The 13,965-nt window shown below is 42.0% G+C and overlaps 1 protein-coding gene across 1 annotated transcript in view; it reads right to left on the bottom strand.

The window, feature by feature from the left end:
* Positions 1–13,965, bottom strand: part of LOC124046165 (nck-associated protein 5-like) — a 63,703-nt gene that overhangs the window by 58 nt on the left and 49,680 nt on the right. The window contains exons 7-8 of the mRNA XM_046366283.1: positions 686–859; positions 68–526 (exon numbers count right to left, since the gene is read on the bottom strand). Of these exons, the coding sequence (XP_046222239.1) occupies positions 68–526; positions 686–859 (633 nt within the window). The remainder of the gene's footprint in view (positions 1–67; positions 527–685; positions 860–13,965) is intronic.

The following is a 13,965-nucleotide window of genomic DNA, read 5'->3' as shown; positions in this document are numbered from 1 at the left end:
GACCCTTGAGCAAGAAGACGTCTTTGATAGGTGATAGGGAGTTGCTGGGACTTCTTATAAGTCTTACAGGCTCCTCTTGGGAGTTGTAGTCCGTAAAGCTCTTTTCCCCTTGTGCCATTTCCAATTCAGACGCAGGCTGTCCTTCCAGATGATGAGTGTCTTTGATGGGTGGGCAGCAGGACTCCCTGACTGGGGATTGAGGCGATTCATCATCTGCATCGTCTGAGTCAGAGATTAAGGTACTGACTCCTGCTCCTGGCTTGAAAGGCTTTCCCTTTGTCAATGCGGGCAGTACCCCTATTGGACCACACTTGACCCCTAGAGAGTATATGCCCTCGTTGGAGGTCATGCAGTTCTTGAAATGTGACGTGGGGGCAAGTGAAGATGGCTCCTGGGGAGCTGGGCTGCGCATTTGGAGCCTCTTTAGGCCCTTCAGAATGTGGCCCTCTTTCCAGCTTAGATCTGGCTGCTCTACTGATACAGAGCAATAAGTTGCACTCATCCTCTTCTCTCGATTTATTGCAGACTGTTACAAAAGGGAGAGACAATTTAGTCATCGACAAGAAAAAAGAAGACATGGAATTTATTGATGAATGTTGAGGAACCTTCATGCATAGTAACTTATTACAAGTTTACTTCGCTGTATGCAACAGCAATTTGTTTAAGATCGGACTGGGAGACTCACCTGCTTGGAGGAGCTGCGTCCTTCTGCCCAAGTATGTGAGCCACTGGAGTACTCACTACAGGCACTGGATAAGGAGGCCTCACTGCCACTGCAGCTACTGCGTGGACAGGTCAGACTCAGCAGGCTGGGCCACCTCACTGCAGGAACACCTGCCTTCCCATTCCGTTGGACCTCCTGAAAAATAAGGAGTGTGTTCAGAAATTCAATTAAATCTTTACTGCCGCTGGAGAGTAGATAGTGATCCAGGCACCTACTGCTCAGTACGATACAAAGTAAAAATTAATGTGCCGCAGAAGAGGCCAAAGTACTATCTACAGTTGAAGTCGGAAGTTTACATACACTTAGGTTGGAGTCATTAAAACTTGTTTTTCAAGCACTCCACAAATGTATTTTTATTAACAAACTATAGTTTTGGCAAGTCGGTTAGGAAATCTACTTTGTGCATGAAAAAAGTAATTTTTCCAACAATTGTTTTAAAACAGATTATTTAACTGGGTCAGAAGTTGACTGTGCCTTTAAATAGTTTGGAAAATTCCATAAAATTATGTCAAGGCTTTAGAAACTTCTGATAGGCTAATTGACATCATTTGAGTCAATTGGAGGTGTACCTGTGGATGTATTTCAAGGCCTATACCTTCAAACTCAGTGCCTCTTTGCTTGACATCATAGGAAAATCAAAAGAAATCAGCCAAGACCTCAGAAAAAAATTGTAGACCTCCACAAGTCTGGTTCATCATTGGGAGGAATTTCCAAACGACTGAAGGTACCACGTCCATCTGTACAAACAATAGTACGCAAGTATAAACACCATGGGATCACTCAGCCATCATACCGCTTAGGAGGGAGACGCGTTCTGTCTCATAGAGGTAAATGTACTTTGGTGCAAAAAGTGCAAATCAATCCCACAACAACAGCAAAGGACCTTGTGAAGATGCTGGAGGGAACAGGTACAAAAGTATCTATATCCACAATGAAACGAGTCCTATATCGACATAACCTGGAAGGCCGCTCAGCAAGGAAGAAGTCACTGCTCCAAAACCGCCATAAAAAAGCCAGACTATGGTTTGCAACTGCACATGGGGACAAAGATCGTACTTTTTGGAAAATGTCCTCTGGTCTGATGAAAGAAAAATATAACTATTTGGCCATAATGACTACTGCTTGCAAGACGAAGAACACCATCCCAACCGTGAAGCACGGGTGTGGCAGCATCATGTTCTGGGGGTGCTTTGCAGCAGTAGCGACTGGTGCATTTCACAAAATAGATGGCATCATGAGGATAGGGAATTGTGTGAATATATTGAAGCAACATCTCAAGACATCAGTCAGGAAGTTAAAGCTTGGCCACAAACGTGTCTTCCAAATGGACAATGACCCCAAGCATACCTCCAATGTTGTGGCAAAATGGCTTAAGGACAACAGAATCAAGGTATTGGAGTGGCCAACACAAAGCCCTGACCTCAATCCTATAGAATATTTGTGGGCAAGGAGGCCTACAAACCTGATTCAGTTACACCAGCTCTGTCAGGAGGAATGGGTCGAAATTCACCCAATTTATTGTAGGAAGCTTGTGGAAAGCTACCCAAAACATTTGACCCAAGTTAAACAATTTTAAGGCAATGCTACCAAATACTATTTGAGTGTATGTAAACTTCTGACCCACGGGGAATGTGATGAAAGGAATGAAAGCTGAAATAAATCATTCTCTCTACTATTATTCTGACATTTCACATTCTTAAGAAAAAGTGGTGATCCTAACTGACCCAAGACAGGACATTTTTACTTGGATTAAAAGTCAGGAATTGTGAAAATCTGAATTTAAATGTATTTGATTTAGGTGCATGTAAATTTCCGACTTCAACTGAAAATACAGTGGCTTGCGAAAGTAATAATATAATAATAATATATGCCATTTAGCAGACGCTTTTATCCAAAGCGACTTACAGTCATGTGTGCATACATTCTACGTATGGGTGGTCCCGGGAATCGAACCCACTACCCTGGCGTTACAAGCGCCATGCTCTACCAACTGAGCTACAGAAGGACCAGTATTCACCCCCTTGGCCATTTCCTACTTTGTTGCCTTACAACCTGGAATTAAAATGTATTTTTGGGGGGTTTGTATATCATTTGATTTACACAACATGCCTACCACGTTTAATTAAGATGCAAAATATTTTTTATTGTGAAACAAACAAGAAATAAGACAAAAAAATAAAATAAAACTTGAGTGTGCATAACTGTAACCCCCCCCCAAAGTCAATACTTTGTAGAGCGAACTTTTTCAGAAATTACAGCTGCAGGTTTCTTGGGGTATGTCTCTATAAGTTTGGCACATTTAGCGACTGGGATTTTTGCCCATTCTTAAAGGCAAAACTGCTCCAGCTCCTTCATGTTGGATGGGTTCCACTGGTGTACAGCAATCTTTAAGTCATACCACAGATTCTCAATTGGATTGAGGTCTGGGCTTTGACTAGGCCATTCCAAGACATTTAAATGTTTCCCCTAATACCACTCGAGTGTTGCTTTAGCAGTATGCTTAAGGTCATTGTCCGTCGCAGATTCAAATCTCTGGAAGACAGGTTTCCCTCAAGAATTTCCCTGTAATTAGCTCCATCCATCATTCCTTCAATTCTGACCAGTTTCCCAGTCCCTGCCAATGAAAAACATCCCCACAGCATGATGCTGCCACCACGCTTCACGGAGGGGGATGGTATTCTTGGGGTGATAAGAGGTGTTGGGTTTGCGCCAGACATTGTGTTTTCCTTGATGGCCAAAATGCTCAATTTTAGTCTCATCTGATCAGAGTTCCTTCTTCCATATATTTGGATTCTCCCACACGTGTTTGCTTACATAAAGCCCTGCTCTGTGGAGTGTATGGCTTAAAGTGGTCCTATGGACAGATATTCCAATCGCCGCTGTGGAGCTTTGCAGCTCCTTAAGGGTTATCTTTGGTCTCTTTGATTAATGCCCCCCTTGCCTGGTCCATGAGGTTTTGGTGGGCGGACCTATCTTGGCAGGTTTGTGTGGTGCCATATTCTTTCCATTTTTTATAATGGATTTGATGGTGCTCTGTGGGTTGTTCAAAGTCTCCACAACTTTGTCCCTGACCTGTTTGGAGAGCTTCTTGATCTTCATGGTGCCGCTTGTTTGGTGGTGCCCCTTGCTTAGTGGTGTTGCAGACTCTGGGCCTTTCAAAACAGGTGTATATATACACTGAGATCACGTGACACTTAGATTGCACACAGGTGGACTTTATTTAACTAATTATGTGACTTCTGAAGGTAATTGGTTGCACCAGATCTTATTTAGGGGCTTCATAGCAAAGGGGGTGAATACATATGCATGCACACTTTTCCATTTGAAATGTTTTTAAACCTGTTATTTTTTTATATATTTTTTTCATATCACACCAATCTGGATTATTTTATGTTTGCATGAAATCCCCCCAAAATCCATTTAAATTACAGGTTGTAAATGCAACAAAATAGGAAAAGCGCCAAGGGGGATGAATACTTTTGCAAGGCACTGTACCTCTATTAGCATGTTAACTGAAAGATTGCATGCTTTTGTCACATCCTGATCTTTGTGATTGTCTCCAACCCCCTCCAGGTGTCGCCCATCTTCTCCATTATCCCTTGTCTATTTAAACCTGTGTTCTCTGTTTGTCCCTTGCTAGTTCGTCTTGTTTGTTCCAGTCAACCAGTTTCTCAGCTTCTGCTTTTTCCAGTCTCTCTTTTCTCGCCCTTCTGGTTTTGTCCCTTGCCTGTCCTGACTCCGAGCCTGCCTGCCGCCTGGTACCATTGCCCCACCTCTGGTTTACTGACCTCTGACCTCCCTTTGTTAGGTTCTTTTTTTTCAGAGTAAATAACTCACGGATACTTGAGAAGCTTAACCAAGTTATAGTATTCCCAAAGGGTTATTACAGCTGTAATTCAGACAAAAATCACTTATTTAACCCTGGCCATGGACCCAAAATATCAATGTTTTGTTCCACTTAGTTATCACTTTTGCCTTATGGCAAGTTGCTCCATCATGCTGGAAAATGCATTGTTCATCACCAAACTGTTCCTGGATGGTTCGGAGAAGTGTCTCTTGGAGGATGTGTTGGTACCATTCTTTATTCATGGCTGTGTTCTTAGGCAAAATTGTGAGTGAGCCCACTCCCTTGGCTGAGAAGCAACCCCACACATGAATGGTCTCAGGATGCTTTACTGTTGGCATGACACAGGACTGATTGAGGCGCTCACCTTGTCTTCTCCGGACAAGCTTTTTTCTGGATGCCCCAAACAATCGGAAAGGGGATTACCCCAGTCCTCAGCAGTCCAATCCCTGTACTTTTTGCAGAATATCAGTCTGTCCCGGATGTTTCTCCTGGAGAGAAGTGGCTTCTTTGCTGCCCTTCTTGACACCAGGCCATCCTCCAAAAGTCTTCACCTTATTGTGCGTGCAGATGAACTCACACCTACCTGCTGCCATTCCTGAGCATGCTCTTCCGCAGCTGAATCAACTTTAGGAGACGGTTCTGGTGCTTGCTGGACTTTCTTGGGCACCCTGAATCCTTTCTCACAACAATTGAACCATGCTCATTGAAGTTTTTGATGATCCGATAAATGGTTGATTTAGGTGCAATCTTACTAGCAGCAATATCCTTGCCTGTGAAGCCCTTTTTGTGCAAAGCAATGATGACGGCACATGTTTCCTTGCAGGTAACCATGGTTGACAGAGGAAGAACAATGATTCCAAGAACCATCCTCCTTTTGAAGCTTCCAGTCTGTTATTCGAACTCAATCAGCATGACAGAGTGATCTCCAGCCTTGTCCTCGTCAAGACTCACACCTGTGTTAACTAGAGAATCACTGACATGATGTTAGCTGGTCCTTTTGTGGCAGGGCTGAATGCAGTGGAAATGTTTTTGGGGGGGATTCAGATCATTTGCATGGCAAAGAGGGACTTTGCAATTAATTGCAATTCATCTGATCACTTTTCATAATATTGGAGTATATTCAATATCTGGAGTATATTCAAATTGCCATCATACGAACTGAGGCAGCAGACTTTGTGAAATTTAATATTTGTGTCATTCTCAAAACCTTTGGCCATGACTGTACAATTCACTGTACCTGCAGCCCCCTGGGTTTTGGAGTTCTATCATATCTCAAAAGGTAATGCATAATACAGTATGGGCAATGATCAATAATCACGCAGTGATCTATTACTCAGCTTAATTCCTCCTCTCTTAGTCTTTGCCTCACTGGCTGGAACCATGGAATCGTGTTTCCCAAAAGGAAAATGATTTATCAAAATGTCAATCACATAGTCTGTGAGCAAAGAGAGAGTGTTTTCAGCCATACTTGATGGGTGAGAAGTTACATCAGTAGCAAAACAAGTATGTAGCCCTCTATTTTCAGTAGTCTTTCCACTATTATTTAGCAAGGATCAAATTGTATATGGGATAAACCTGTTTATCCATTCACAACTAGTCCCGAAGTTGGGCACACACACACACACACACACACACACACACACGTATGACTTAAAGATGCTGCGTCAAAAGCGTGCTATAATTGCTCAATGCGGTTCTGGGTCAAATCCAGATAGAAACACCCTGAAAGATGGCAAGTGTTGTGTGCGCTGTGACTCCTCTTTAAGTAGCATTGATCTCTAGAAGGGCTGCCATCGCCAGCTTTCGCTCAAAATCATTAGTGTCATCTGTTAGCAATAATTGATGTGAATAGTAAATAATTGCATCAGGGAGCTGGGGACGAGGTCAATTTGGTCCATTCATTGATATTCACCTAGTATTTGATGATCCGCTCTATTCTTTATTTCCCATGCGCTGCGGCAGAATGCCAAACCAAAGCATGTTCCAGCGGACTAATCTGGGAGCTAATTGCCGTTGGCAACTCCAAGAGTTTCTCAGAGATTTTACATCACTGATACAGTCAGATAAAAACATTCAATTTACAGCAGCAACTGCGATTCAAGGGTGACTTCAGTGCCAGTGCTGGGAGAATTTTTCCTCCTTTCATTATCTCAAGGACTTTAAGGTAAGTTTACTGTACAATAACTCAAATGTTTGTTGTTTTTTTTGCTACTGAGCTTAATTTTGAAAGTGAAACAAGCATGGGATAAGCAATGTCACCTTAATTGCGTTGACACAATTACAATTTGGAGGAACTACAGAGCAATTGAATGTAACACAACAATTGCTTTAGCCATGAAAGATTGGCCTTCATTGCACAACACTTTTTTTTAGCCTAAAGGCTACAACACTTTGGAGTTGGCACAAAAACATTAGTGCCCTGGACCTTAACCTAGACCATTGATTACCAACCAGGGCTTACTAGGACCCCTAGGGTTACTTGGCTTATCCACAGGGGGTACTTGAGAAGACTCATGAGAACATAGGCCTACTGGTAAAATGCACGAGGGGTACTTTAGGGGTATTCCAGGCAGAGCAAAAGTCAGTTTGTGGTCCAGTAACCGAAAAGGGTTGGGAACCACTGACCAATTTAAATGTCTTTCCTTTTGCACATTCCTCAACTAGGGGCGGCAGGGTAGCCTAGTGGTTAGAGTGTTGGACTAGCAACCAAAAGGTTGCAAATTCAAATCCCTGAGCTGACAAGGTACAAATCTGTCGTTCTGCCCCTGAACAGGCAGTTAACCCACTGTTCCTAGGCAGTCTGTGAAAATAAGAATTTGTTCTTAACTGACTTGCCTAGTTAAATAAAGGTAAACTTTAAAAAAATAGTGGTCCATCCTCTGTACAAGCAATGTTATTGATATAGCCTTTTGAAGAAAACTAGACAAACTCCGCAGGGCGGACAGTAATTACTACAGATTACGATCAGACTGATTTCTGTGCAACATTGCTTATTAAATGACTTTAGATGGAGGTAGATAGAATATTCAAGCGTGCCCAAGGATTTTATATAATTAGGGACTTAGAACATTGTCTTTACGGATGAAGCAGGTATTTTAGTGAACATACATTGAGAGTGGACAGATTCCAGATGTCCTGTTTATACGATCCTGATATTGGGAGTCCTCCAACCAGGATTTCGGGAAAACCTGGGAATTTATTGAAAGTTCCTGGCATTTTGCAACCCTACTCAATAACAATCAAATGTCAATCGGAGCAGGTCATTACTCTATGCCCCTCCAAGAGCGGAGTTAACATTGGTTAACATTGGTTGACATTACCTCATTCTTATAAAATTGACAGGAGTCGGATTCCAATGTTGAAGGACATCGGAGGATTACACATATTTGAATGTGTGCTGTAATTTGTGCGGTGATTAACGTAATTGCAAAAGGTCAGTTTAATCGTATAGTGAAACCGTATAAGGCTGACTCATTTAAGCTGTCATTCCATTCGAAATGAAAGCAGTCAATTCAGGAAGTGATGCGAATTCAAAATTAAAACATTAATCTTCTACTTATCAGGTTGAGAATTTCAGTTTACTTCCTGCATTGACACAAACAGTGGGGCCCAGAATTATGGACACCATTGATAAAGATGATCAAAAATATCTGTATGAAATAAATAATTTAAATACTGAGCTATATTGTATTTGCCAAAAATGTTGTTTTTTTTCTCAAAAAGGTAGGGGTCAAAATGTTTGTTTTCAATAGTTTTCAATACCTCGCCATGCGAGGATAACAGCACAGCCATTTTCTAAAATGTTTTATGAGTTGGAGAACACATTGGGAGCAATTCTTCCAGATCCTTGATATCCTTTGTCTGTGCTTATGAATTGCTCTCTTCAATTCCCAAACCACAGGTCTTCATTGGGTTTCAAGTCTGGAGACTGAGATGTCCATTGTAAAATGTAGATTTTGTGGCCAATTAACCATTTCTTTGTGGATGTTGACATGTGCATGGAGTTATTGTCTTGCTGGAAGATCCACTTGTGGACAAGTTTCAGCCTACTACCAGAGGCCACCAGGTTTTTAGCTAAAATGTCTTAATACTGTGGTACTGTGTGTCTCAGTTGGTAAAGCATAGAGTACTTGCAACGCCAGGGTGGTGGGTTCGATTCCCAATATACACATAAAAATATATGAATGAGCAATGACAGAGCGGCATAGGCTAAGATGCAATAGATAATATAGAACACAGTATATACATATGAGATGAGTAATGCAAGATATGTAAACATTAATAAAGTGGCATTATTAAAGTGATTAGTGTTCCATTTATTAAAGTGGCCAATGATTCTTCAAGTCTGTATGTAGGCAGCAGCCTCTCTGTGCTAGTGATGACTGTTTAACAGTAGCCTTGAGATTGAAAAACAGCTTCTGTCTCTTGGTCCCAGCTTTGATGCACCAGTACTGACCTCGCCTTCTGGATGGTAGTGGGGTAAACAGGTAGGGCCTCGGGTGGTTGTTGTCCTTGATTACCTTTTTGGCCTTCCTGTGACATCGGGTGCTGTAGGTGTCCTGGAGGGCAGGTAGTTTGTCCCCGGTGATGTGTTGTGCAGACCGCACCACACTCTGGAGATCCTGCAGTTGTGGGTGGTGCAGTTGCCGTACCAGGCGGTGATACAGCCCAACAGGATACTCTCAATTATACATCTGTAAAAGTTTGAGAGTTTTAGGAGACAAGCCAAATTTCTTCAGCCTCCTGAGGTTGAAGAGGTGCTGGTGCGCCTTCTTCCCCACACTGTCTGCATGGGTGGACCATTTCAGTTTGTCCGTGATGTGTACGCCGAGGAACTTACACCGTTCCACCTTCTCCACTGCTGTCCATTCGATGTGGATAGGAGGGTGCTCCCTCTGCTGTTTTCTGAAGTAAACGATCATCTCCTTTGTTTTGTTGATGTTGAGTGAGAGGTTATTTTCCTGACACCACACTGAGAGCCCTCACCACCTCCCTGTAGGCTGTCTCATCGTTGTTGGTAATCAAGCCTATTACTGTTGTGTCGTCTGCAAACTTCATGATGGAGTTGGAGGTGTGCATGGCCACTTAGTCATGGGTGAGCATGCAACCTTGTGGGGCCCCAGTGTTGAGGATCAGCGAAGTGGAGATGTTGTTTCCTACCTTCACCACCTGGGGGCAGCCCGTCAGGAAGTCCAGAACCCAATTGCACAGGGCAAGGGTTGAGACCCAGGGCCTCAAGCTTAATGATGAGCTTGGAGGGTATTTTGGTGTTGAATGCTGAGCTGTAGTCGATGAACAGCATTCTTACATAGGTGTTCCACTTGTCCAGATGGGACAGGGAAGAGTGCAGTGTGATGGCGATTGCATCGTCTGTGGACCTATTGGGGCAGTAAGCAAATTGAAGTGGGTTTAGGGTGACAGGTAAGGTGGAGGTGATATAATCCTTGACCAGACTCTCAAAGCACTTCATGATGACAGAAGTGAGTCATTTAGTCATTTAGTTCAGTTACCTTTGCATTCTTGGGTACAGGAACAATGGTGGCCATCTTGAAACATGTGGTGACAACAGACTGGGATAGGGAAAGATTGAATATGTAAACACACCAGCCAGCTGGCCTACGCATGCTCTGAGGACGAGGCTAAGGATTCCATCTGGGCCGGTGGATCTTTGATGTCATGGGGCTATTTTGCTTCCACTTGTCCTGGGGCCCTTGTTAAGGTCAACGGCATCATTATTTTTAAAAAACCTAGTAGTTACGAAACTTGGCCACACTTGTGGATCTTCCAGCAGGACAATAACCCCAAGCACACATCAACCCCCCCCCCCTCCCCATCCTAAAAAAATGTATAATTGGCTACAAAATGTACATTTTGCAATGGCCATCTCAGTCTGCAGACTTGAAACCCATTAAAAACCTGTAGTTTGAATTGAAGAGGGCAGTCCATAAGAGTAAACTAAGGATATCAAGGATCTGGAAGGATTCTCTATGGAAAAATGGTCCATACAGAATCTTATGTGTTCTCCATCTCATAAAACATTTTATAAAAAGGCTCAGTGCCATTATCCTCACAAGGTGAGATGTTGAAAGGTATTGAAAACAGGGGCATCAATAATTTTGACCCCTACCTTTTAGCTTCTCCGAGCAATTGTATTGGTATAAAATTACAGTGCCTTGCGAAAGTATTCGGCCCCCTTGAACTTTGAGACCTTTTGCCACATTTCAGGCTTCAAACATAAAGATATAAAACTGTATTTTTTTGTGAAGAATCAACAACAAGTGGGACACAATCATGAAGTGGAACGACATTTATTGGATATTTCAAACTTTTTTAACATATCAAAATCTGAAAAATCAGACTACTCCACTGTCAGTTTCCTGGCCTCTCCCCTCCTCAAAGATATGATCAAGAGCCTCACATACAGTATATCATTTGGTGTGTGTGTGTGTGTGTGTGTGTGTGTGTGTGTGTGTGTGTGTGTGTGTGTGTGTGTGTGTGTGTGTGTGTGTGTGTGTGTGTGTGTGTGTGTGTGTGTGTGTGTGTGTGTGTGTGTGTGTGTGCATGCATGCATGCATGTGGGGGTCTGAGAGAGGAAGTGTGCCCATCTGATGAATGTGCATGTGCCTGAACACTAATTGTAGTCTCTCCCATTCATTTCTAATGACTGGTCATTTTTGACCCGGAACACAACAGGAGGGATAAATTGCTCTCCACAACCCAGCCACACTTCTTGAGACAGTAACGATAGTAAAAAATAGATGTTTGACAATCAGCCTTCTGTGCCTGAAGGAACACAAGTCGTTAAATTAAGCACTGCTGTTTTATGTGTGGTGAGCATCTGGTTCGTTGATATGTACGAAATACCACTTTAGCTACAAAGGTTTTGGGAAACACCCAAAATACTTCTACTCTCCATCGTGTTATTAATCTTGTTTCTAGGCCTTTTTTGATTTAATGTTTGTGTGTCTGAACAGGCAATGGTTATAGCCACCATCTCTAGTATGTGTATGTCTGCTTTGGCTATTTGGGGAATTGACAGTGATAGGAATAATAAGATGGCCTATGTTTCAGCTCTCTGCAGCCGTATAGAGAAATCACAACCTCTAATGGAACCTGGGCACTTTGCTCCAGCACTATTGCAGTCCTAAGGCCATGGACCCTTGTCTTGAAAATCACAGGCTTCATTGTTGCTCATTAGAGAGACAGGGCCTTGAGACTGTTGTAGTAATGCATGAACAAAGGCTTCTACATCTAATATGTCTCGGATATAATACAGTTCTATACACACTTCATGTCTAACATTTAACTGAAAACAGTGAATACTTTTAAAATGTAAATCACAAGGTACATAATTCCAACTCCAACTCTTTCCTTTCTCTACTGTCTTCATCAACCCCTTCTTTCACTCTTCGTCTATCTCTGTCTGAGTGTACAAAACGTTAAGGACACCTGCTCTTTCCATGACAGACTGACCAGCTGAATCCAGGTGAAAGCTATGGTCCCTTATTGGTGTCCACTTAAAATCAGTGTAGATGAAGAGGACACAGGTTAAATAAGTATTGAGACAATTGAGACATTGATTGTGCATGTGTGCCATTCAGAGGGTTATTGTGCAAGACAAAATATTTAAGTGCCTTTGAACGTGGTCTGGTGGTAGGTGCCAGGTGTACTGGTTTGTGTCAAGAACTGAAATGCTGTTGGGGTTTTCATGCTCAACGGTTTCCCATGTGTATCAAGAAATTGTCCACCACCCAAAGGACATCCAGCCAACTTGACACAATATTGGGAAGCATTGGAGTCGACATGGGCAGCATCCCTGTGGAATGCTTTCGGCACCTTGTAGAGTCTATGCCCCAATGAATTGAGGCTGTTCTGAGGGCAAAAGGGTGGGGTACAACTCAATATTAGGGAAGTGTTCTTAATGTGTTTTACACTCAGTGTATGTACTGAATGAGCTTGAGGCTCAAGTGAGGCCGATGTCACCGATGGGTAGTGTGACTCACTCAACACTGTCAGCCAACCTCCAGAAGGGACGGGTGACACCGAGCTCTCCCAGTTAAGTGATTTCAGAACACATCAAATCACATCACTGACACTGAACGGAGAAAACCTCCAGTGACACTTTCATGATTCAGGAATCAAATAAACAGGATCAAATAAGTACTGTAAATTCCATCAATGAATGAACACCGGGTAGCAAATGGACCGAACCCTGAAACGAGATACGGTATGTGAAAATCATGTATTAATGTCTATAGAATAATAGCATTATGTGAGTTACATGCCCAGATTTTAAGTTATGATTCTGCCTAAAAGCATAAAGTCATTGCCTAATCATCTCTATGGCATAGTAAGGCTGTCTAGTACACCCACAGCATATTGGAGAATGGTGTGTGCTGAACCAATAATTCAGAACTGGGAGCAATCTCCACATTATATGTTCCTGTGGCCCATTACCACTTCATTCCAATGCTAAAATATCATATTAGCTGCATTCGAATACTCATACTAACTGTACTATTTGTAAAGGCAATCCCGTATGTAGTATGATTATTGATCATAGTATGGATATAGTTAGTATGCCAAAAGTTCCCCCGATGTCCTACTACATTCACCAAAAAAACAAAGTACAGTGGTTACTCCAGTAAAAGTTTTGTGATTATGCTGCGATACTTAAATCATTTGTAGTTTAGTATGGTACCCTGCGTCCCCACAAGCAGTGGACACAATTTCCGTGCTTTTAGGGCAATAATGCAATTCTTAAGAAAATGGGCATAGCTTCACAACGTTTTCAGATTTTAAGAAAATTGTGGAAAATGTGCAGCCGAAGTCTGCCGAAAACAGATATAAATGAATTGCTTCAACAAATTATGACAAATGTTAAGACATTTTTTAGCAATGTAATAAAGTAATTACTTTTCAAATACGTAAGTTACGTTACATATTATGTTGGCTGACTATTTGTTAGCTACGCTAGCCTTACAAACCACATAGCATGTCATAACAGTTGCTTGTATGTACCAGTTTGTTAGCTAGCTACCTAACGTTAGTTGGCTACTAATACATCGAACTTGCCAGTATATTAACTATATGCAATCTAACTAACTACCCAATGTGTATTGACTTGATTATTCATGAAATTCTAGTTTAGCTAAGTGGTATAGTTATTGTGCTTTCTCAAATGGACATTCTTAATGAAGTTGTAAGATGTCTAGCTAGTAATTTGTTATACTAACAAGCTAGCAAGAAGTTGCATAGCAACAGGATACACTTACAGTAGACAGGTGAAAAGTGCTAGTACACTCAACTGAAAGGATACCATTCATTTACAGTATACTAAAATGAACTAATAATATATAGTATAAGTATGTTGTATACATTATGTTAGTATATG

Source organism: Oncorhynchus gorbuscha, linkage group LG01, assembly GCF_021184085.1.
Source record: "Oncorhynchus gorbuscha isolate QuinsamMale2020 ecotype Even-year linkage group LG01, OgorEven_v1.0, whole genome shotgun sequence".
In the NCBI taxonomy this organism is placed as follows: domain Eukaryota; kingdom Metazoa; phylum Chordata; class Actinopteri; order Salmoniformes; family Salmonidae; genus Oncorhynchus; species Oncorhynchus gorbuscha.
Note: the sequence above shows the minus strand (reverse complement) of the source record. Positions and strands in the feature narration are given on the sequence as shown.